This window comes from Aegilops tauschii, chromosome 4 (genome assembly GCF_002575655.3).
Source record: "Aegilops tauschii subsp. strangulata cultivar AL8/78 chromosome 4, Aet v6.0, whole genome shotgun sequence".
Taxonomy (NCBI): domain Eukaryota; kingdom Viridiplantae; phylum Streptophyta; class Magnoliopsida; order Poales; family Poaceae; genus Aegilops; species Aegilops tauschii.
The window spans coordinates 140,809,125-140,833,217 of NC_053038.3; the positions used below are offsets into that span (position 1 = coordinate 140,809,125).

The window sequence follows — 24,093 nt, forward strand, 5'->3', positions numbered from 1 at the left end:
ATCCACCAACCTCTCCCAACAGTCCATCTTATCCGCACACCATCTCGGGGGAGCCTAAGTTAGACAAAGAGAAATTTCAGCGCTACGCCTACGAATCAAATCAAGGAAACTAGTACAAGGCCTTAAGAATAGGTAATTACCTTCATGTACTTGTCCTTACTCAGATACTTGGCACGGCACTTCTTCTTCTCCCTCCTGATGTTAGTCGAGGCATAGTAGTCTCGAACACAATGCACCCGAGCCTCGTGCCGTAAGTTCTAAAGTAGGCGCTTGCACTCGGCTTCGAGAACCATAGCCGCGTCCGCCTCGTGTTCTTCAAGACACCTGTAGAAGGTCTGCAATCAAACAAGACAACACTAATTAGTACAATCACTAGGTACTATTGATTTTTAATTCTGTAAAGGAGAAATTACCCAAAACCACCGTCTCACAATGTCGGCCACCGTCTCACACACGACACCGTCGACCATCTCCCCCGGCGGGGCCGGGGCAGCCTCGTACAGCTCCCAGGTCAGTGCTAGCTATGGAAGCTCACCCTCACCAGGCAACGTGACCCACCCTGGGAAGTGGTGCCGGACTAGAGTACCAAGGACCTGGTTGGGCCTGCGGACCTTATCTGCATGTATCCAACCCCTGCAGTATGACAAGGCCAACACATTAGATATTAATTTGAACAAACATGAAGGCAAAAGGTTAAAAAAGACTAAATGCACTTACTTCCCCCCATTAGGCTGAATCAACCACCTCTGGTCGTGGGTCGCCGGCACGGACGGTAGCTTAGTACCACCATGCTGGTAGACCTTCTTGCCCTCCTCAACCAACTCGCCCTCGCTGTAGCTATCCTCAGATAAGGTCTCCTCGACACCATCACCATGGTCGCTAGTCTCAGGAGTCACGTGTGACGAAGACTGTGGGACCCGAGTCTCCTGGGAGGAAGACTGTTGTGACGCCCGGATAATTAAGCTACAGTAACCCTCTGCTAATGATGCCACGTCACCATGATTACTGTTGATAAACTCACATCGATTCAAACCCCGTTCAATTTCAAAATTAAAATCAAGTCAAACTTTAAAAGTTTTCAAATGTCAAAACTAAAATGTTCACAATATTCTATAAATTCATCTGATGATTGTCATGTTGAAACCAACCTCTTTTGAATTCCCAAATTGCACCTGGAATTTCATTTGGTGGTCCAACCACAATTAAATTGGCCTTATCAATTTCTAAAAATGGTTAGGCAACTCCTTTTGACCCCAAACTTTTTGTGCCATCTCAAGGTATTGTGTGAAAATTATGTGCCAAGTTTTGTTCAGAACAAAAGTCTTTTCGTGCTCCAGTTAAATGCAAGAACAAAAGTCTTTTCGTGCTCTAGTTAAATGCAAAGCAGTAACTATTGAAATTATAGAAAAGCATAATCGGAAAGACTAAGACTTCCTGCTGGACTGGGCCCCTAGTGGCTGCAGTGCGGCCCAGCCCAGCCTAGCCGGCCTTTCCTGTAGCTCTGGACAGTGGAGACCGAGGCCATGGTGCCAGGCACGGGCGTGCGCCGTCCACGCGCCTGATCTCCTCGTGTCGTTCATCCGTCGATGCCCTGAGACGCATAAGACCCTCCCCGACGGCCTGGTCGAACACTAGCTCGCCCATTCCCCTTCTCCAGCTCGCCCTTCTCGAATCGATACAAGACCGAACTGCCACTGCCACACTCGCGGTCGATCCCATGGCCACCGGCCGTCCCTCGTCGCTGCACCATGACCAGGAGCCGCACATCGTCGCCTTCTTCATCGACACAGCGGAATCGCCTTGAAGTCGTCGCCCCGGTCGCGTCTCCATCGCCTCGGCCGCGACACGATGTCGCCATTGATTCGCCGCGCCTCGAACACCTCCGGCTGCCCCGAGCTGCTCCTCGTCACCGATGTGAGCATGGCGTGTTTTCCCCTCTGTTCCCGCCTTTAATCTCGTCCCGTAGCATCGAATCCCCACGAGCCCCGATCTACCGCGTATGTGTGCGTATTGCTTTTGTTGCCGCTGCTTAAGTGCTGCCGCCTCCGCCCGACCGCCGTAGCCAGGCACGCCCAAGCCTCCCTATAGCCGCGGCCCGCGCCCGCCGCACGTGGCCTCGCTCCCGCCGTGCCCGCTTTAGGCCACCTCCGCGCACGGCGCTGCTCGCCGCCCCGCAACCCCGACGCCTTAGCCGCTTTGTCCGCGCCCGCCGGAGCCGGTCCGCGCCCGCCGACTGGCCGCCCCGCCAGGGCAGGGCCGCCGCCGCTCGGGGCCTTCCCCTGCTTCTCCTCCCGCACCGGCCGCCTGCATCTGCCGCGCGCGAGCGCTCGTGCCCCCCCTGCTCGCCCGCCTGAACTCGTCGGGCCCCGCCCGCCGTCCTCACACCGCGCCCCTCGCCACCCGCTAGCACTCGCCCCTGCCGCGTAGATGCCCCCGCCCACGGTCGTGCCCCTCCGCCGGCACCGTCCGTGCTCGCCCGCCTGCTGGCTGAGCCTCGCCCTTGCCGGCGCTGCTGCTTCGCTGCAGCGGCTGCCGCCCGCAACCGTTACCCCCGCACCCGCTAATGTGTGGTGGCCTCGTGGGCCTCTGAACATTGGGGCCCAGTCCCCTGTTAATAATAAAAAAGGGTTTAAAAAAATTTAATGATAAATTAATTAGTTGATTAATTAATTACTTAATTAACTTAGGCTTAACTAGGTAATTACCCTAATGTCTCCATAACATGGGGCCCCACTTAGCAGATTTGACCAGTCAATGGTCAACTCTGTTGGCTGGGTCAACTGGACCCCCTGGCCCCACCAGTCATACACACTGGCAAGGTTCTGCTATGTACAAAATGTAATTACCGTTTTAATTCGAATTTATAATAAATTTGGAAATTGTTTAAGTCTTTGAAAAATCGTAGAAAATAATCCGTAGCTCGGATGAAAAAGTTTTCTACATGAAAGTTGCTCAGAACGACGAGATGAATCCGAATACGCTCTCCGTTCATCTGTCACGTGCCCTAGCATAGAGAACATGCAACCTTTCCCCTCTGTTTCATCTGACCGGAAATGCCTAACTTCACGGAAAGCATTTCCAGATGTTTTCCCCCTTCGCCGGTATCGTGTAGCCTTGCGTTAGGACATGCCTAGTATTTCTTATTGTCTTGTCATGCACTTGTTTGCTCTGTATTTACTGTTTCTTCCCCCTCTTCTCTCTGGTAGACCCCGAGACCGCTGCTGATGCCCCTGTGATCGACTACGTCGACGACGACCCCTCCTTCTCGCCTGAGCAACCAAGCAAGCCCCCCCTTTGATCATCCCGATATCGCCCATTCCATTCACTCATGCTTGCATTAGATTTTGCTACTGTTATTGTTTGCTCCTATTCTGATGCATAGCCTGCTTTTGTAACCTGTTGTTGTACCTTACCTGCTTATCCTAAACTGCTTAGTATAGGTTGGTTAGTGACCCATCAGTGACCCCCACCTTGTCCTTGTTGCCCCTGCTTCATCATCGACGACTCAATCAACGTGATCGACGACCAGAGCCCGACACCTCACATCACATCACGCCCCTTTTGTTGCTCGACTCTGCAGAACTACTATCGAGTGCCGAGGGTGATCCCTCATAACGCACTCCTGATGATAATTCTGTAGTGTAGCTATTCGGTCGTGGTCATCGAGGGTGATTTCCTCTTTCACCATTCCCGATACGGCTCTGTCGTGCAACACCTCAAGTGTGAACCTCGAGGGTGGTCCCTCTTACGTTCACCCTGATGATTACATTGAGTAGAATCCACCAGGGTGATTCCTTGGGTTTTCCACTTGATGTCTGGACACACGGTTACCTTGACTTTACTTGAGACCCTTGGGAAAGTCGGGCAGGCCCGGAGAGCACCCGCAAGATGGTTACGAGGCACGGCCGGGCCGGCAGGCCGCCCCCGAGTGGGCTGGGCTAGCCCTTGCTGTATTTCCTCGAGACGGGGCGACGGGGTCACATTATCGTGAGTCTCTGCTTGTCTCCGCAAGCTAATAATACACTATGGTTTGGGTATTTGTTCTGAGTTGGCCTTTGGCCTTTACGCACTAACCACCACGCGAGAATAGGTATGGGCCTTGACGACGTAGTATCAGCCGAAGCTTTGTCAGACGTCCAGTTCAGCATTGCGGCACGGCTGGGCCGACACCATCCATGTAGAGGTGGAGCCTGGACCCGCCCTGCTCGTAACGACCGGAGTGCAACGGGCGATGGGCCCAGACCCCGGAGTGCTTAGGATGTAGACCGGCGGGGACCTCTCTACTAAGCCTAGGTAGGGCTACGACGTGTTGATCTTCCGAGGCCGGGCATTGACCCCAGAAAGGTGTGTCTGGCCAGAGTGATCGAGCGTGTTGGAAAACGTGGTGCACCCCTGCAGGAAGGATTATCTATTAATAGCCGTGTCCACGGTAACGGACGTTTAGACTTATATCCTGATCTTTTACAACTACAAATGGATACTTGAGATATGTGGCTCCGGGATTGCTTTCTCGTAGGGTGTCGAGGAAGGTTCTCTGGGCGTTAATGCTACAACATGCTTGTTAAATATAAACTGCTATTCTTTACTCTTCTACATGCTGCACGATGCTTGGAGCTGCTTGAAGATGCTAGTCTTTGATAGGCTAGGCCTTCCCCTCTATTCTGGCATTCTGCAGTTCAGTCCACAGATACATCCCTTCCCTTTGATACCAATGCATACTTAGTATAGATATGATGCTTGCGAGTACTTTGGATGAGTACTCACGGTTACTTTGGAGACCGCCGACGACCAGGAGTAGTTAGGAGGTCCCAGGAAGGAGGCCTTGCCTCTTCCATCGTGTTGCTTTTGTGCTAGCCTTCTTAAGGTGTCCTTGTTTAACTTATGTCTGTACTCAGATATTGTTGCTTCCGCTGACTCTTGTGTATCGAGCTTGTATTCGAGCCCTCGAGGCCCCTGGCTTGTAATATGAAGCTTGTATTATTTCAATTTGTGTCTAGAGTTGTGTTGTGATATCTTCCCGTGAGTCCCTGATCTTGATCATACACATTTGCGTGTATGATTAGTGTACGATTGAATCGGGGGCGTCACAACTGTGGGACCCGAGTCTCCTGGGAGGAAGACACTAGGACCCGAGGCTCGGCGACCAGAGGCTCGTCGACCCGAGGCTCGGCGACCAGAGGCTCGTCGACCCGAGGCTCGGCGACTAGAGGCTCGTCGACCCAAGGCTTGTGGACCGGAGTCCGACACGGGTCCAGGTCAGATGGGTCCACCTGAGACGGCGCACTCCGGTGGTCCGGAGACTCAGCGGGGGGTGGCGGCGAGGAAGGCAGAAAAACCTTCTTACCTCTCCCAGCGCCTCGTCCACCTCTACTTCCACCCTCTTCTTCCCCTGACCTCCTCTCTCGGCTGAAGAAGAAGCGCCCGCCAAAGGTGCTGGGGGTGTATGCATGCTATCTACCAGCGCTCTCCGAAGGTTCTGGGGTGCAATAACGACACCCCTCCCACGCGCCGAGGTAGGAGGCTTGGAGCGCTCTCTACCCAAGCCCACCATCTGTCAACACCTGCAATGACAAAGAGTAAACGAAATTAGTACAACATAAACATAAAAAAAATTAGTGTGTATCATCATCATGAACATAATAAAAAAATTAAATACCTAATAACATTAACTAATTAATATCAGGGTGTCGGTGTCGGGGGTACCGTGTCGGGATCTCGAGTTGTCGTGTCGGGGGCCGGGTTCTTGGTGGTGTCGTGTCAGGGTGCTGTGTCGGGGTCGGGGTGCCCCTCGGCAACCCTCGACCATCGGCAACCCTCAGGGGTCGGGGTATCGGTGGTGTCGTGTCGAGGGTCGAGGGGTCGGGGTGTCGAGGTGTCGTGTCGAGGGTCGAGGGGTCGGGGTGTTGTAGTCGGGATGGCAAATCCTCGACCCCTCGGCGACCCTCGACCCCTTGACCCTCGACACGACACCCCGACCCTCGACATGACACCCCGACACCTCTTCTTCTTCTTCCTCTTCTTCTTTTACTTTTTTTCATCTTTCTTGTTTATTCTTAAAAAAACTACCTAAACTAATTAAACTAAATAACCTAAACTAATTAAACCTAAACTAAGTAAACTAAAAAACCTAAACTAATTAAACAAAATAACCTAGACTAATTAAACCTAAACTAACTAAACTAGAAAACCTAAACCAATTAAACCTAAACTAACTAAACTAAACAACCTAAACTAATTAAACTAAATAACCTAAATAAATTAAACCTAAACTAAAAAAACCTAAACTAACTAAACATAAACTAACTAAACTAAAAAACATAAACTAATTAAACCTAAACTAATTAAACTAAACCTAAACTAAAAAATGGAAGAAAAAAATACAGAAACAAAACAGGAGATGGGGTGGCAGGGGCTCACCGTGGGGGAGGGGGCGGCGGCGACGAGTCGAGGAGGGGACGGCGACGGGGCACGGTGGTGACAGGGCGGGGAGGGGGCGGCGACGGGCGGCGCTCCTCGGGGGCAGTCCACCGGCGGTTGCGGCGGGGAGGCGGCGGCGGGGAGGCTCGGGAGGGGGTTGGGAAGGCAGTGAGAGGGCGGCGACCGGGAGGGACGGTGACGGGGTGGCGACGAAGAGGTGGTGCGGCGGCGGGGCCGTGGGACAACGGGGCGGCGGCGCTGCTCGTCGGGCGGAGAGGAGAGGAGAGGAGAGGAGAAAGAGATAGGGCGACGGCGGGGGCGTAAGCCGTTAAGTTATTTTGAAGCTTTGTCGTCCGTGTCACCTTTGCCGTCCGCAAGTTGAGGGCAACAGACACTTTGCCGTCCGCTGACAGACGGCAAAGAGGGGGGTTGTTAGGGCTTAACAACCATTGGGCCCAACACCCTCTTTGTCGTCAGCTAGCGGACGGCAAAATGTTGGCTGATGGCAAAGCCTTCCTTTGCCGTCCGCTGCCTCTTTGCCGTCGGCTTACCGCTGGCTGATAGCAAAGCCTTTCTTTGCCGTCCGCTAGCTGACGGCAAAGATGGGGCGAACGGCAAATCTTCTGATTCCAGTAGTGCTTATGCCTCTCCCTCATATAAAATTGCAATAATGACTACCGATCTTGTTAAAAATTGCCTAGGATAATTCTGCACATCGATCCATCATTATTCCACACTCGCTATTTGCAATGTATTATAATATATTCTAACTTTATGTTAACAGCACCTACTTTTATATTTTAGTTCTTTGATATCATGCAAAGTAATCCTCTTCATACCCAGAACGTAGTTTTATTTCTCGTTTCTAGATGGAAGCAAGTGTTCGGTATACGTAGAGTCGTATCAGTGGCATATATGACTTGAGAGAATATTGATCTTACCTTTAGCTCCTTTTGGGTTCGACACTCCATACCTATCACTTCCACCTTTGGAAATTGCTACGATGATTCCTTGCACTTGGGGATTATCAGGGCCTATGAGTGACCTGTATCCAAACGCTGGTTTTACAACCAGAAATAAAGCATTTGTAAAATACTTTTTTCGTTGACTGTTAAAATAAACGATTGCATAATTTAATTAACAAGCGTGTAAACTTATAGCATCTACAATCGGACCACTCAAACCGACCACATATGTCAGCACAGACATCCCGACAAGGCCCAGACATGAGAGGGGGAAAAATGCTACCCACTGGACCCCTCAAATCCTCCTCATATGCCCGGCATGTCCGTGAACCCCCAAACTTAGCCCCTATATGACGAAAAAGGCTTCCGCCCCGCTTTATATATAAAGCAAGATCAACTTACAACTCTAAGCAACCCACCAACACAACACCACAACTCACACACCCGAGGCAAGATATATAGGTGGCAGAGAACAACTACAACACTCCATCCACCACCACGAAGATGAAAGATGAACAATAAGGAATACTATGGCGTCGATGGAGCCCTCTACGAAGCAAAGAGGCGAAGTTTCTAGCCGGCGAACCGAGAGTGCCAAGGCGGTGTCTTTAGGAAGATTACGACACTGGCGTGCGCCACCGTCTGATCCAAAGAATCAAGATTTTCACCCGGAGCACGACGAAGGTCCAGAAGTAGCCACGTAGGAGACTCCAAGAAGTTGAGGACGTCCACGGACGCCGCCTCCGACGGTCTGGCCAATGCCAGACAGGGTGGACACCCTGGTAAGAACGCTTCACCTTCGACCACGGTGCGTCAAGAACGACGTCTGCCGCACCACCGCCCCGACCGCCAACCCCAGCCCCCACACCGCCCACACGGCCATGGTAGCTAGCTCGCACCTGAATCACGGGTTCCACCCAAGAATACCACCATTATCACCAGCACGGAGCATCCTAGATCCCATCCACGGCCACGAGAGAAGCAATGGACAGGACCCCGACCGCCGGAGAGCAGCAAGTAGCCGCCTTGGCCACTCAATCATGGACCGAGAGCAACTAGGAGGAGGGGAGGGTGCACATGTGGGAGCAGACCTTGTCCACGACCACATCCCCCTGCGCCAGCGACGAGTGGCCCGGCCTCATCGGAGCCACGCGTCTAAGCATGGCAATTTTACCCATGGGTACGGGTAACCCACGGATACCGTAACCGCATGGGCAGGGTATGGGCACAATTTTGTACCCACGGGTAGTACCCATACCCTACCCGTTAAGTCATGGTAGGGCACGTGTATAGCCTTTTACCCATGGGTATACTCATGCCCTACCCGCTTATACTGACATATGAACCATACCCGTGATTCACAAGTGTACGTATGTTAAAGTGGTGTTGTGAGCTTGTGAACCTATGTTAAAGTTGTCACCAGTTGTCAATTTGAATTGACATAATTGTCATGTACTCATCTATCTGTTGTTGAGTTGAGATCAAGGTTTTTTCGTCAAATGTGCTATAGATGAATGTAAAAGTACGAATAACTTGTGTATTGTTTGATCTACCCGTTGGGTACCCAATGGGTATGGGTACCCGTCGGGTACGGGTACGGGTAAAGTTTCATACCCATAGGTACGGGTATGGGTAGAATTTTGTACCAATTGAGTACATGTGTATGGGTATGGTATTGCTCCACCCGCCCCATACCCTATCCATTACCATCCTTACACGTGTCCCTCCCGCCACCCCATGTGGCCCCTACATGGCTCACTGCCCCGACTCGCACGGGCAAGCCCAGCCAGTAGCTCAACGACGGCAAGGGGCCGGATCAGCCCCGCCTAGTCACCGCCGATATGAGCCAGAGATACTCACCTGAGCCCGCCACCGACAGGCCGACGCCGGAGCTGCCTCCCGGCTGCGACACGACCCGACCGGCCACCGTGGCCGCAGCCACGCCTCTGCAGGCCACCAAACGCAAAGGCCCCAACGGACCCCTGCCACCACCTCGCGCCCGCCGCCGCCAGCCAGGAGCCAAATCCGGGTGGATCTGGCCGAACTCGCGCCGGCATGCCTCAGCCCGAAGTGGTACCTCCCGCGGCTGCCGCACCGCAACCCCCCCCCCCCCGCCTTGCTCGCCTGCGTGCCACCACCTGGTTCCCCGCCGCCGAACAGATAGCGCGCGGCCGCATTGCGGGGCCCCGCCACAGCCCTGCGCCACCGCTCGACCGGCCGTCTCGCGCCAACCGTGGAGCACGAACGGAGGGGAAGAAGAGGCACCGCCGCAGCCACCGTCGGTCGAGCTTTGTCCGGCGACGAAGGGGAAGTGCAGAGGAGGGAGTGTCGGAGGCGCGGTGTTTAGGGTTCCCCAGTCGCTCGCGAGAGCGACACGGGAGGGGAGAACTAAAAGAAACTAACTTAGCCCATATATGAGTTGGATATAAGGTAGCCCGGGCGTATTCGGACGATACGCCATGTAGGTGCGGTTCTCTTTCTTTATTCTTTTATTATTTTTAGGTCTTCATCCCACCAATCACACACATGTGTCCAAATAAATTTTATCTCTTCATTCCATCAATCACACCCGTCTATCCAAACAATTTTTAATTAAAAAGATATGACTTTGTGGGCAACCGCATATCATGGTTGTATATACTCTTCTTGTCCAAGTACTCCCTCCGTTTCAAAATAGATGATCCAACTTTGTAAGTACAAAATTGGGTCATCTATTTGGGAAGGAGGGAGCAGGACCTCCTTTTTTGCTTTGCTCACAGCCAACCAAAAGATCAAAAAGAAAACCAAAAGAAAAGATTTGGGGAACAAATCCCCAGATTCGGAAACAGAGGAAGACGAATCAATCAGAGGAGTGGCATGCACACACGTCACCGCCTCGGGGAGCCCACATCGCCGCTGCTTCTCCAGCTACATCTTCTTCCTCAACCCCGGTAACCCACGCCCGCCTCGGAGCACCTTCGCTTTCCCATTATCGGGGAACATTATTCTCTCTCTCTCTCTCTCTCTCTCTCTCTCAGTCGGGGAGGATCTCATCTCCCCCCTTTGACCTGTGAATTAGTTAGTTTCGTCCTGCCCAGATCCTGGTGGAGCGGCTAGGCTGCAGCAATCCGTGGGCAAACATGAGTGGGTTGAAAAAGAAGTTATTTTCTCTTTAGCAAGTAAGTGGCTCAAGACTGTTGATTTTTTCTACTGTATTGGGATTTAGTCCTGTTAATTAATTCGCATAGTTTGCACTAGTGATTTTTTTTTTTTAGTTGAAGCACTAGTGATATTCTGGTTGGGACTTGGGAGCAAACACCTTTATTGCATAAGTATATTCTGACTGCGCCATGGGTCCTGAACTCCTGATACTGCCAAAGGAAGCTCCTTTCTGTCTGTTCTTGTTGCTATCTTTTCCCTAAACAACCTGTAAATACTATCTGGAAGAACAACTGAGTTTCCATGTGGTTAGGAAGTGCTAATTTTGCTTCAGAAGGTCCAAGAACTGTTTGGTAGCTTGCCAGATCACTCATGTGTAGGCTTTCCATCAAAAGACTCTTAATGTTGTTAAGTTTATTGTCGACCCACTTAGCTAGGTCCTTAAGTTCATTATGTATGTGGGCGTGGGTTGTAAATACAATACCATGTTCGTCATTGCTTATCTTCTGCTTCCTGAGCTGAGCATTATATTGCTTCATGTTAGTAGTAGTACCTGATGAAATATACATTGGTTGTAGCAGGAACCAGAACTAAATCATATAGTTGTCTTATGGCACGCTTCTGATGTCCAACACTACAATGGGAAGTACCACTCGATCATGCGATGCGTACCTGCTGTTCAATGGCGAAACACTGCTTCCAAATGGTGTCCGTGCTTTCCTTTGTACTGTTGCCCTAGCGTACTGTTTTATTGGTTTATCCGCGATCACTGCCCGGTTCTTCAAGTCGATGGAGAGCATCACAAACCACTCTCGGGAGGTAGTTACAGTTGATACAGAAACAAATACGCCTATCGTGAAGCATGAGAAGGTTTGGAACTACACTATAGCGGACATTGCTCTGCTTGCTTTTGGTACCAGCTTTCCCCAGATCTCCCTCGCAACAATCGATGCAATCCGTAATCTCGGTCAACTGACAGCAGGAGGTATAGTTAACTGATTGACGTAAATATTTTGACACAAATCTTATTTAATTGTATCTAATTTAGTAGTACTTCTGTTGCAGGTTTAGGTCCAGGTACACTTGTGGGTTCTGCTGCGTTCGATCTGTTCCCGATCCATGCTGTCTGTGTGGTTATGCCAAGGGCAGGCTCTATGAAAAAGATTTCCGATTTAGGTGTTTGGTTAGTTGAGCTGTTTTGGTCATTCTGGGCATACATCTGGCTGTATATTATTTTAGAGGTAAAGTCATATTCTCTTGTACTGCTATCTGACTGTAATTACTGAGTACAGTTGGTAATAATGAACACTTTGCACTTATGTGTAGGTGTGGACACCTAATGTGATCACCCTCTGGGAGGCCCTGCTAACAGTTTTGCAGTATGGATTACTTTTGGTTCATGCGTATGCGCAGGATAAGCGGTGGCCATATGTGTCAATCCCTTTGTATGGTTCTAGTCCTCAAGATATTTCTCTTACCTAAATTGCATGTCACCAATTGGTCATTGAGAAATTAATTATGCGTTTATTTTTTCTGATGTTTGCAATTTGATGTGTTGCAATCAGGGTCAGAGGTGAGAGACCTGAAGATTGGGTTCCAGCAGAAGATACTTCACTTCACCATGACAAAAATTGTGATGAAAATAGTGACATACTACCCAGCGAGAATGATGATGTTGTGGATATATTCTCCATTCATTCTTACAGCAATGCAGGTAAACAGTTTCTGAACATTGGGCACTGTTTCCTCTAATGAACCTATATTCTTTGTATGTAACCAGAAGAGCCAGAGTTTATACACATTCACATGTGTAGTCCAATAAATGATTAAGTGCCTATCCGTAGTTAACTTATCCAGTCTCCATCAGATTTCCCATTTCTGTTTGAAACTACATGGGAGTTAATTTGTGAATTACAACTCTAGCACTCATGTGACATTTTGCAGTTACACTAATTTGTCTCTACTACAAATACATTTGTTCTTCACGGGGGATGTTTGATGGTACTTGTAGTTTATGCAGATTGACTATCCATTAATTTACACAAAAAGGCTACCGCCCCGCTTTATATATAAAGCAAAGATCAACATCAACTGGTACAAACGCACGCCACCACCACTCACACCCAAGGCAGGATACATAGGCGCTGAGCGCAGCAACACCACCCCTAGCACTACCACCACGAAGAGATGAAGCCGCATACGACAAACCGTGGACTCCAAGGCGACGCCTTCAGGAAGGATAGGCACCGGAGCGCCGCCACCGCCCGATCCGAGGATCAGAGTTTCCCCTGGAGCCGCACGACGGGCAGTGAGAGCCGCGACGACGCCTTCAAGAAGGGAACGAGCTTCGCGCCGCCGGTCCATCCGAAGATAGAACAGGTTTTCACCCCGGCCAACACTCACCGCCACCGAACGCCACACCACGGCTACCGCGTCGCCCACACGGCCATGGCCACCGGGCAGCACCAAGCCACGGGCTCTGCCCAAGAGCACCGCACTGCCGCCACCAGGGCCGCCGCCCCGGCATCCAAGACCTTGACACCACCTCACCCGAGACCCGCCGCTACCCCAACCAAAGAGACGAGCGGAAAGGTCCCTCCTTTCGCACCCCTGGGCGACCCCCAGCGTTGCGACCCAATAGGCCGGCCAGCACTGGCATCCATCGACCCGTCCTGCAGCCCCGAGCGCGAGACGAGCTCGGTCCTGCAGCACCATGAGGGGGACGAGGTCAGTCCTGCTGCACCGTGCGCGAGACGAGTTCGGTCCGGCCGCACTGTGCGCAAGACGAGCTCGGTCCTGCTGCACCGGGCGCGACACGAGCAATGGACCGCAGCTGGGAGAGGGCCAGCCCTTCGATGGAAGTAGTGCCCTGGTGACGAGGAGATGGGGCGAAGGTCAAAACGGTCTGATCGCAGACGAGCCGACGCCGGAGAAGCCGGCCGTGGCCGCAGGCAGATCCGTCGAGCCGCCGTGAAGCCGCCAAGACACCGGGAGGCCACCATGCGCCGCACCTCCCCATGCCGCCCACGGCCGGAGCAACGGCCACGCCTGGCCGCTACCCTACCCGTGTCGCCCGGTGAGCTCCAAGCGCCCGAGCCGCCGGGCACACACCACCAGATCGGCCCCGCGCCATCACCGAGCTGGGCGGATCGGAACCAGCCCCCAGCAGCCGGCCGCACCACCCAGACCCGCGCGCACCACCAATACCATCCGGGAGGACGGATCCATGCCGGCCCGCGCCTCGACGGAAGAAGCCCGACGGATCTGGTCGAAGCCCAGCCGCCGCCGCCGCCACCGCCACCGCGCCGCCTGATGCCCAGCGACGCCCGCCACCGCAGCAGCGCGCCGCCACGCCGCGTCGTGTATCGCCAGCGCCGCGTCCCAGCCGGAAGGAGCAGCCCTGCGCCGGCCCCCTCCTGCGAGGAATCGAAAATGCCCCGCCGCCGCCGGCGCTGGGCGGGCTTTGCCCGGCCGAGCCCTGTGGCGGCGGCGGGGGAGGGGGGAGGAGAGCTGGGGGACCCTGGTGGTGGCGGGCTAGGGTTTCCTCCCGGCCGCCGCGCGGGGGCGACACGGGAAGGAGGGGAGGGAGATACTTGCCTCTCTGGCTCCTTTTCTTGAATCCATCCAATAATATTTCTCCGCTGTTCATGGCTAAAAATGTTTCGTTAAACAACTCAGAAGTAATTCTTTGTATGGTTGGACACCCGCAGGGTATCATCATGTTCCGGAAAAGGATATAGAAGAATCGTCCAAAACAACTCTTGTAGTAAAGAACACACAAGAGGATATTTACTGGCTTTCTGTTTGGCGGCAACAATTTGTGGATGCTGTAATGGTAATTTAATTTACTGTTATTTTGTATCCCATAGTTTCAAGTTTATTGATGCTGCTCCTTGTTTATATTTACCTTGTATCTCGTGTCAAAATACTTATTTTGGTTATTATATTATAATGTAGCTGAACTGGTCCTATTTATTTGTCTGTCCAATGAGCGCATGACAAGCATGTGAAGCATGTTCTAGACTTTTGGCTGCCTACAATTGATAAGTTTACTGCTAGGTACCTATCCAGTGGAACTATACATACATAAAGTGCTTGGAAAACTTACACTGTTCAGAGAACTTTATCAATTACTTATCATGCTGAAATTGATTGCACGTACACCTCCTGCATCCTCTGCTATTTCCGGTGTACCAATATGGGTTATCTTTATTTTAATAGTTTCCAATATGTGTGCTTTGACACACCTAGAACGTACTTATTGTTTCAGTCATCAGAGTATACACTGAAAGCTGACTTAAAACAGAAGAAGTACGTTTCTGTCTCAGAACTTCTAGAATATTAAGTGATTTGTTGATATATGCAGCTGGAGAGTCCTGAGCTAAAGAAAATGGATCCTGTCTGCCTGAGATTTATCATAATATGTTGGAACTCAATCATCGCACCTTGGAAATTGTTGTTTGCTTTTGTGCCCCCGTATCAAATCGCACATGGATGGATTGCTTTTATTTTCTCTCTGATCTTCATAAGTGGTATTGCCTATGGGGTCACCAATATTACAGACCAGATAAGCTGTGTCACAGGTTGTAACCTGCTCTTGCATATGTCTGATTTTCATCTGCTCACCTAGATGTAACTGCCTGTATGCTGATGGAAAATCTACCTTTCTGTGTAGGACTAAACCCATATGTTATAGCATTCACAGCGCTGGCTGCTGGAACCTCATGGCCGGATCTAGTCGCTAGCAAGATTGCTGCCGAGCGTCAAGTTACTGCAGACTCTGCAATTGCCAACATCACTTGCAGGTTCGTTTGTACACACATCCTCTTGAACCAGTTCGAGGCATGAAGTTTTTTATTGTTGTTAATTCCTCAAGCTGGAGCGGAGTGGGACTGATTACTTTCTTTGCTGCAGCAATTCAGTGAACATATACGTTGGCATTGGTGTTCCGTGGTTGATCAACACAGTGTACAATTTCTTTGCCTACCAGGAACCATTGTACATAGACAATGCTGCTGGTCTCAGCTTCTCACTTCTGGTCTTCTTCGCAACATCTTTTGGTTGTATCACAGTTTTGGTTCTCCGCCGCATAGTATTTGGTGCTGAGCTTGGGGGGCCTAGGCTGTGGGCTTGGGCAACATCGGCTTATTTCATGGTCCTTTGGGTTGTTTTTGTTCTACTTTCTTCTTTAAGAGTTTCTGGGGTAATATAGACTTTTATAGGAGCAAAATATGGTTCTGCCTGGTAAAAAAATGGTTGGGTATTTATTCAAGACACATAGCCAACCAAAGTTAGTCGTTTGATTAGGTATTGTAGATACATACTCTATTATTCATTCAAGCCGAACATGTCATATACTCTATTCGTATGATGGATGCATGTTTTTCAAAAGTAAAAGGAGTACAGCACTCCTTGTAAATGTTATCTCTTTTAATTCTAGACCGGATGACATCTTCAAACAATATCAACTGCAATTAATCTTACAAATATAATTAATTGAACAATAATCTTCGTCATGGATTGCTCTCTCTCTCTCTCATTAATTGAACAATAATATTTGTCATGGATTGCTCTCTCTCTCTCTAAACCTATCTGCCTATCTAACATATAAATGCCGCTGTGCTACCCGCTCACCTGGGGCATCTGCGGCGCGCGCACGATCTGCCTCGCTGGCTCGATTTTACAGTGCTGTTAAAAATCTCGCTGTTAGTTTCTCTGTACATTGCTCTTTCATGCCACAACAGATGATATGTGGGGCTCCTTTCCTCGCGGCCCGTTTCGCAGTTGCAACGGGAAGAAATCTTAGGGTCCCTTATGTTGTGTGCGCGGTGGAAGCGGGTGAAAACCTAGCTGCCAATCCCCTCCCGTCCTCGATCCCCACACCCCCATGCCTCGTCTCTCCTCTCCTGCTCACGACTACCGCCGCCGCGCCCCTTCTGCTCCTCCTCTGCCTAGCGTTGCCTCTCCTCCTCTTCTTCAACGGAATCCTGCCGGATCCCCCCTGCATGCTGGCTTCTTCTTGAAGAGAAGGGTCGCATCCGTTGGAGAACAAAGGAGATGGCGCAACAGAGAAGATAGCACCGCAAAGTTGAGTAGCGTGCTCGTGCGCCGGCGCCGCGACTCATGTCCTTCCTCCGCCTGTGCCCTCGCCTTGCCATATCCTCTGCGCCATCGTGCCTTCACATCACCTCCATTTCCTCCTTTGTATCCGCTGCAGCCAACCCGGTAGAGGGGCGTCGATGTCGGCAAGGCTTCAGCGGCCGCCTCCTCTCCTCTCTCCAATCGCGACTGACAGACCTCGGACCTTGCTGACAGATCCCAAGGAAGGCAGCCATCAGCGGTGGTTTCCCATGTCTCAGCAGCATGGGGGAGCCGGTGTCCTCGGCCAGAGCTGCATCTACTTGCGGGCGACCTCACCGTGACTAGCACATCTACAGGTATGCTAGCTCTTCCTCTTCTCTTCTTTGATCAATGTTGATTTGATTCATAGAGTGCCGGGTGTTTTAGGATTAGTCATTGCTTGTATCTGTTGTGCATGACATGACCTTCTAATTACTGAATTATTGCTCATTGTTCTATCATAGAGGAGACATGATGAGTAATGGTAGTATGCGTGTGATGTATCTCCTCTATTTTTCCCCTTCTTCACTTCAAGAATTATTTATGTGCTAGCTGCAGATTAGGAGGTACAAATGACTGGTAAAATCTTCATTGAGGTAACTTAGTGTTTTATGAAAGTTCTTCGGGTTCATGATAATAGGAAGTGATTGTTAATAAGACTTGATCAACCTTATTATGAATTATTTTCGAGAGGCATGTGGTCGATGAATTTAGTAAGCACAACCTTTTGTCCCTACTTTTATTTTTGCGTTACTCTTAGTTAAATAAAATAAAATGTTAGATTATTCCTGTTTCCTGAGTTTTACGTGCAATAAAAAATTGGCCAAAAATATAAGTGCTCAGAATGACCTGAAATTTTGACACGAATTTTTTCCGAATATTTGAGAATTTTTTATACAAATAACATCACCGGGGTGCCTCGGCTGCCCACTAGGCACCAGGGCGCGCCAGCTACCCAGGCTCGCCCTGGTGGGTAGTTGGCCCCACAAGGCCCTCTCACTTATCTCTTTAGCTCACCTCACCACCTACCTCCAGTAAAATCACACTAGCGCGCTCTCTCTCTCTCTCTCGTGTTCTTGCTCCCAAACCTGCGGATATCGATCTCTTTGCTCGAAGCTCCGTTTTCGAAACTGTTTTGGGGGACTGCTACTTGGTATGTGACTCCTCCATTGCTCCAATTAGTTTTTGTTCTAGTGGTTTATATTTTGAGTAATTAGCTACTTTTGGTGCTGCTGTAAATGAGCTTGCATGTGGAATTCTTTGAGTTCCAAGTAGTTTGAATGCTTGATATAGCCTCTAGGCATCCATATGAGTAGTTGCTATCAATCTTCTGAAGTTTTGTTGACAAATTTGTGACCCAAAAATTTCAGAATTTTTGTTCATAGAAAAAGATGAATATTTTCTGGAAGTATTCCTCCAAAAAGAGTGCCAAGGGAGTCATTGGGGAATCATCGGACAATGACCTCAACACACCGAGAACGACGGAGGTGCGGCCGTGCGAATGGCCACATAATGCCTTCATGGACGAGGCCAGGTTCCATCAAGTGTAGCGACCCGACCTCAGACGGTCAAGTCTCTGTGCTTAAGTGTCATCCCTAGATCGGTATGCTGACACACACAGTACTCGAGGATTTATAACAGAGGTAAATCACATGTATAAAGTAACGTAAAAACTATTACCTCAATCCAAATAGCGGAAGTAACAACAAGGTTGTGGATTCCCATCAACACCAACGGCAAAGTTGAGTGTAGAAATCGTAACCCTAACGTATCACTTACTCGTCGTAAGAATCCTGCAACATGAGACATTGCAGCCACAAAGGGTCAGTACATTGAATGTACTGGAAAATTCACACCATAGGATAATGATGAATAATAGCTATAACTACATGCATATATGGCTGGTGGAAAAGCTCTATGGTTGTAATGTTTTTGCGAAAAGCCAATTTTTCCCTACTGCAAAGGAATACATTTTATTTAACTACAAAGTTTGTTGAAAAATATTGAGAATGGTAAACCCCATCTCAATCCCAATTAAAAGTTAACAACCCAACAAATTAATTATATAAAGTGATGAGATCAACAGGATAATCCAAGAACCAGATACTCAAGACGTCCATAACCGGGGACACGGCTAACCATGATTAGTTTGTACACTCTGCAGAGGTTTGCGCACTTTTCCCCACAAGACTCGATCTCCTCCGTTGGATTTCTCGCACTACATGATGTTTGAGAAACGGATGACCGAGACACAGTCTTTCAGAAGCGTTAGCACCTTACGATGGGTAGACAGTACCACCTACATCCCCTATATCTGCTAGTCTACCACTGTAAGAGTTCACACGACTTAATCAACTATGCTAGAGCCCATAATAGCTTATGGCTGCACACGGAAGTTCTAGCATGAATAATCTTATGATCCCTTTGAGCCTGGGTGGCAGTCCATAGGAGAATCACACGGTACCCCGGGATTTCCAAAAAAATACAGGCAATAACTGGGTACCCCAGGTGCCTCAATCCACCCAGATGTGTATTAAAGTTGCCACCTTAAGTTGAACCATTAATTAACAATACTCACATCTGTCATGAATACACTCAAACCCAATCCACGTCTACGAGCATAGCATGACAATATAAGCATAACGTAATAGTAACCCCCAAGGTTTGAATGCAGGGCAATAGGTTCCTACCTCATCAACTACTTCCTAATACCCACATGTTATCAATCCTACTCATGCAATGTTTGAGGGTGAAACTAATGCATAAAAACTGGGTATGAAAGGGATATGATCAAAGTGTGAACTTGCCTGTACTATTGATGAAGATGATTCACACTCAAAACTCTTGATAGTTCTACTCGTCACACTCCGGTCAATCTATCGTGAGCAAGCAATAGTAACCACACATAAGCAATCACTCAAGGATCGGGAAGAACGAAGAAAACAATTCAGAAAACTTCAAAACCAAGCAAATAACTCTTGCAACATAAAACAATTTCTAGCAGTACCAAAATTATGTGAATTTGGCCTTATCAGAAAGTTTAGGTCAAGAGCTTCAATTTGCAAAAAGAATCAACTAAATCGGAGTTATAAAACTCAAGTTACGATCAAACGAAGTTTGAATTCAAATCTGGTCTAATTCAAATTTTAAACTTTCAAAAACATGTTTGAGTTGGATTACTGGATAGAGGGGATCATAACGAAGACGTGGGCGTTGGTTTCATCTAATTCCGACTAACGAGCAAAAAGTAATGACCGATTGAAGTACAGTGACTAATCTGTGAAGAAAATTTATCATGAATAGGTCACTGGCCGAAAACTAAAAAGAAAAAGAAAAAATCCTATGGAGCGAACGCTCGCTAACATAACCTAACGAACGAAACCGTTCGCTGCGAAGACCTAACCTAGCGAACGTTCTCTAAATAACCTAACTAAAATAATAAAACCGGCTAAAAGAAAACCTAAAAAGAAAATAAACCTGATCTAGGGTTTGACGGTTTTACCGGTTCGGTGAGAAAAACCGCGGCGGCTCCGGCGAAGCGGCGAGCTCCGGCGAAGGGCGAGCTAGGGCGAGGCAAGCGGCGGCGCGCGGCTCTGTGGCAGGGCGGCTGCGGCGACGCGAGGCGGCGAGGGGCGAGGGCAGCGCAGGGCAGCGGCGACGACAAGGTGCGGCGGCGGCGCGAGGCGAGGAGAGGTGTGACGCCCCCGATTCAACCGTACACTAATCATACACGCAAACGTGTATGATCAAGATAAGGGACTCATGGGAAGATATCACAACACAACTCTAAAAATAAAATAAGTCATACAAGCATCATAATACAAGCCAGGGGCCTCGAGGGCTCGAATACAGGTGCTCGATCATAGACGAGTCAGCGGAAGCAACAATATCTGAGTACAGACATAAGTTAAACAAGTTGCCATAAGATGGCTAATACAAAATGGGATACAGATCGAAAGAGGCGCATGCCTCCTGCCTGCGATCCTCCTAAACTACTCCTGGCCATCGTCAGCGGCCTGCACGTAGTAGTAGGCACCTCCGGTGTAGTAGGAGTCGTCGTCGACGGTGGCGTCTGGCTCCTCGGCTCCAGCATCTGGTTGCGACAACCAGGTAGAATGGAAAGGGGGAAAAGAGGGAGAAAAGCAACCGTGAGTACTCATCCAAAGTACTCGCAAGCAAGGATCTACACTACATATGCAGGGGTATCTGTGTAAAGGGGCAGTATCGGTGGACTGAACTGCAGAATGCCAGAATAAGAGGGGGATAGCTAATCCTGTCGAAGACTACGCTTCAGGCCACCTCCATCTTGCAGCATGTAGAAGAGAGTAGATGGTAAGTTCACCAAGTAGCATCGCATAGCATAAACCTACCCGACGATCCTCCCCTCGTCGCCCTGTGTGAGAGCGATCACCGGGTTATATCTGGCACTTGGAAGGGTGTGTTTTATTAAGTATCCAGTTCTAGTTGTCATAAGGTCAAGGTACAACTCCAAGTCGTCCTGTTATCAAAGATCACGGCTATTCGAATAGATAAACTTCCCTGCAGGGGTGCACCACATAACCCAACACGCTCGATCCCATTTGGTCGGACACACTTTCCTGGGTCATGCCCGGCCTCGGAAGATCAACACGTCGCAACCCTACCTAGGCACAACAGAGAGGTCAGCACGCCGATCTAAATCCTATGGCGCAGGGGTCTGGGCCCATCGCCCATTGCACACCTGCACGTTGCGTGGGCGGCCGGAAGCAGACCTAGCCTAGCAGGCGTTCCAGTCCAATCCGGCGCGCGCCGCTCAGTCGCTGACGTCACGAAGGCTTCGGCTGATACCACGATGTCGAGTGCCCATAACTTTCCCACGTAGTTGGTTAGTGCGTATAGACCAAATGGCCAGACTCAGATCAAATACCAAGAACTCGTTAAGCGTGTTATTTTTAAGTATCCGCGGACGCCGATCAGGGCCAGGCCCACCTCTCTCCTAGGTGGTCTCAACCTGCCCTGTCGCTCCGCCACAAAGTAACAGTTGGGGACCGTCAGGAACCCAGGCCCACCTCTACCGGGATGGAGCCACCTGTCCTTTCAGCTTCCTCATCAGAATCACTTGCGGGTACTCAACGAGCTGACCCGACTTTAGTCACCACATGTCTCATGTATATAAAGTATATAGTATATACCCGTGATCACCTCCCTAGTGATCACGGCCCGATAGTATAGAAGGGCAGATGGACAAGAATGTAGGGCCACTGATGGAAAACTAGCATCCTATACTAAGTATTTAGGTTTGCAGGTAAAGGTAACAACAGTAGTAGCAAGGACAGGCTATGCAGCAGAATAGGATTAACCGAAAGCAGTAACATGCTACACTACTCTAATGCAAGCAGTATAGAGAAGGAATAGGCGATATCTGGTGATCAAGGGGGGGCTTGCCTGGAAGCTTTGTTGTACAGGAAGAAGAGTCGTCGGTGACGTAGTCGTACTCGGTGGCATCAGCGCCGGTCTCGGGGTCTACCGGGGAAGAAGAGGGGGGAAGAAACAGTAAATACGGAGCAAACAAAGCATCACAAAACATAACGAGGCAATACGCGCTGCTAGGTATACCCTAACGCAGTAGGAGGTGATACCGACGAAGGGGGGAAACATCCGGGAAAGTATCCCCGGTGTTTCGCGTTTTCGGACAGATGAACCGGAGGGGAAAAGTTGCGTGTTCGCTATGCGAGAGATGTGTGACGGACAAACGGGCTGCGTATCCGCATTCGTCTCGTCGTTCTGAGCAACTTTCATGTACAAAGTATTTGCATCCGAGTTACGAATTATTTTATATTAATTTCTAAAGATTTAACTCATTTTTAGAATTAACCGAATTAATTTAATACGAAAATGTTTATTGCGTCATCATGACGACAGCATGACGTCAGCAGTCAAAGGTTCTGTTGACTGGTCAGACTGATGTGCGGGTCCCGTTTGTCATTGACTATTAACCTAATTAACAGATTAATTAGCTTAATTAGATAATTAGGTTAATTAAGTTTAATTAAACATTACTAGTGAAGTTTTAATTAAGTGATTAGGCTAATTTTAATAGACTTAATTAAGTTAATTAATCATTTACTAATTAATTAATTAATTATTTTCTAAATCCTTTTTCTTATAAAACAGGGGCGTGGGCCCCTGCGGTCAGTGTCACAAGGGAGGAACGGGGCGGGTTAGCGGGCTCCCGGCAACGAAGCCCCGAGGCGAACCCAGCGCGGCTAGCAGGCGCAAGGGCGCGCGTGCGCACGGCGGGGGGGGGGGGGGGGGGAGGCGGGGCTGCGGCAGCAGCGGTGGAGGGCGGCAAAGGGGCGCAACGGCGCGGGCGGGACAAGCACTGCAAGCGCGAGGCAACGGGGGCGCGGGCGCGGCCTCAACTGGGTGAGCGCGTGCGGGCGTGAGTCCAGCGGCGCGAGGGGCAGGGCTGTCGCAGGTGCGACGAGCTACGGCGCGGACCGAGCGGTGCGAGCGGGGTCGACGCATGGTGACCGGACGGGAGGAAAGAAGGGTCAGAGGGGGCCTCACATGCTGCGTCGATGCACGGGGCGGCGAGGCTTGTAGGAGCCAAGTCGAGGGGGAGGTTGAGGACGGGGCGACGACGGTGGGGCGGTCCGGCAAAGGGAGGGGCTCCGCGCGACGGCGTCGTCGAGGCAGAGGAGCTCCGGTGGGGTTGCCCCGACGAATGGCGACGGTGTTGGCGGAGATCCGACGAGGGTGCGACGGCGGCCGCAGGGGAGGGGGACGACGCGGGCGTCGCGGCGGTGGGGGAGTCCGGCGATGGGGTCGGGGCGCTGGCGATGTGGGGCGATGGGGCGAGGCGCCCGATGTGATCTGGATCGGGGGTGGTTGAGAGAGAGGTCAGGGGTGGGGGTTGTGCGGTCGTGGGCTAGGGTTTCGGTGGTGTTGGGGGGGGGGGGGGGGTTAAGCAGGGGGTAGCGGGCCGGGCGGTTGGCCAGCTAGCTGGGCCGGTTGGCCCAGCGGGGTTTCCCCCTTTTTTTGTTTATTTTCCTTTTTCATTTATTTATTCTTTTCTGTTTTATTTTAGTTTCTGATATTTTAGTTTCTTTAAAATACCAAGTTAGCACCTAAATTAATATCATCAAAATAGGCCACTGCCAAACCTAGTTTGGACACAAAATAAATTAGTTTAATATTTTTATACTTTCAAAAGAAATTAAATTATTATTTTAGCCATTGTTTTTAATTAGTTTAGGGCATTTAAACACTTTGTAAAAGGTTGGTTCCACCACCAAAACTAGTTAGGGATTATTAGCCACATGATGAACATTTTAGTTTTAATAGTGGAGAACTTTTATTGTTTGCTTGATTTTGAATTTGAACTTGAATCGGTTTCGAACTAACGCGAAATTAGCAACAGTAATCGAAGTGACGTGGCATCATTAGCAGAGGGTTTGAAAGGATCGATATA

At 50.0% G+C, this 24,093-nt stretch overlaps 1 protein-coding gene across 6 annotated transcripts; it reads left to right on the forward strand.

The window, feature by feature from the left end:
• The first annotated feature begins 10,057 nt into the window (after positions 1-10,057).
• LOC109771708 (magnesium/proton exchanger 1) lies at positions 10,058-15,911 on the forward strand. 6 transcript variants are annotated; one of them, XM_020330402.4, is made up of 10 exons: positions 10,058-10,312; positions 10,460-10,540; positions 11,102-11,505; positions 11,586-11,761; positions 11,847-11,965; positions 12,086-12,234; positions 14,231-14,355; positions 14,887-15,103; positions 15,196-15,325; positions 15,435-15,911. In XM_020330402.4, the coding sequence occupies exons 3-10, from the start codon at positions 11,145-11,147 to the stop codon at positions 15,730-15,732; spliced, it is 1,575 nt and encodes a 524-aa protein (XP_020185991.1). In that variant the 5' UTR covers positions 10,058-10,312; positions 10,460-10,540; positions 11,102-11,144; the 3' UTR covers positions 15,733-15,911. The 6 variants fall into 6 exon arrangements, with proteins under 6 accessions (XP_020185991.1, XP_020185992.1, XP_020185994.1 ...); XM_020330403.4 differs by having other exon boundaries at positions 10,108-10,312; positions 10,441-10,540; XM_020330405.4 differs by having other exon boundaries at positions 10,121-10,312; positions 10,441-10,540; positions 11,099-11,505.
• Positions 15,912-24,093: the final 8,182 nt, after the last annotated feature.

What these genes read in the sequence shown, in the direction of transcription:
- LOC109771708 (XM_020330402.4), top strand. Translation starts at nt 11,145, where the DNA reads ATGTCCAACACTACAATGGGAAGTACCACTCGATCATGCGATGCGTAC. An exon ending in CGGTCAACTGACAGCAGGAG is followed by an intron (nt 11,506 to 11,585) that starts GTATAGTTAACT and finishes CTTCTGTTGCAG; the next exon opens with GTTTAGGTCCAGGTACACTT. An exon ending in CCATATGTGTCAATCCCTTT is followed by an intron (nt 11,966 to 12,085) that starts GTATGGTTCTAG and finishes TGTTGCAATCAG; the next exon opens with GGTCAGAGGTGAGAGACCTG.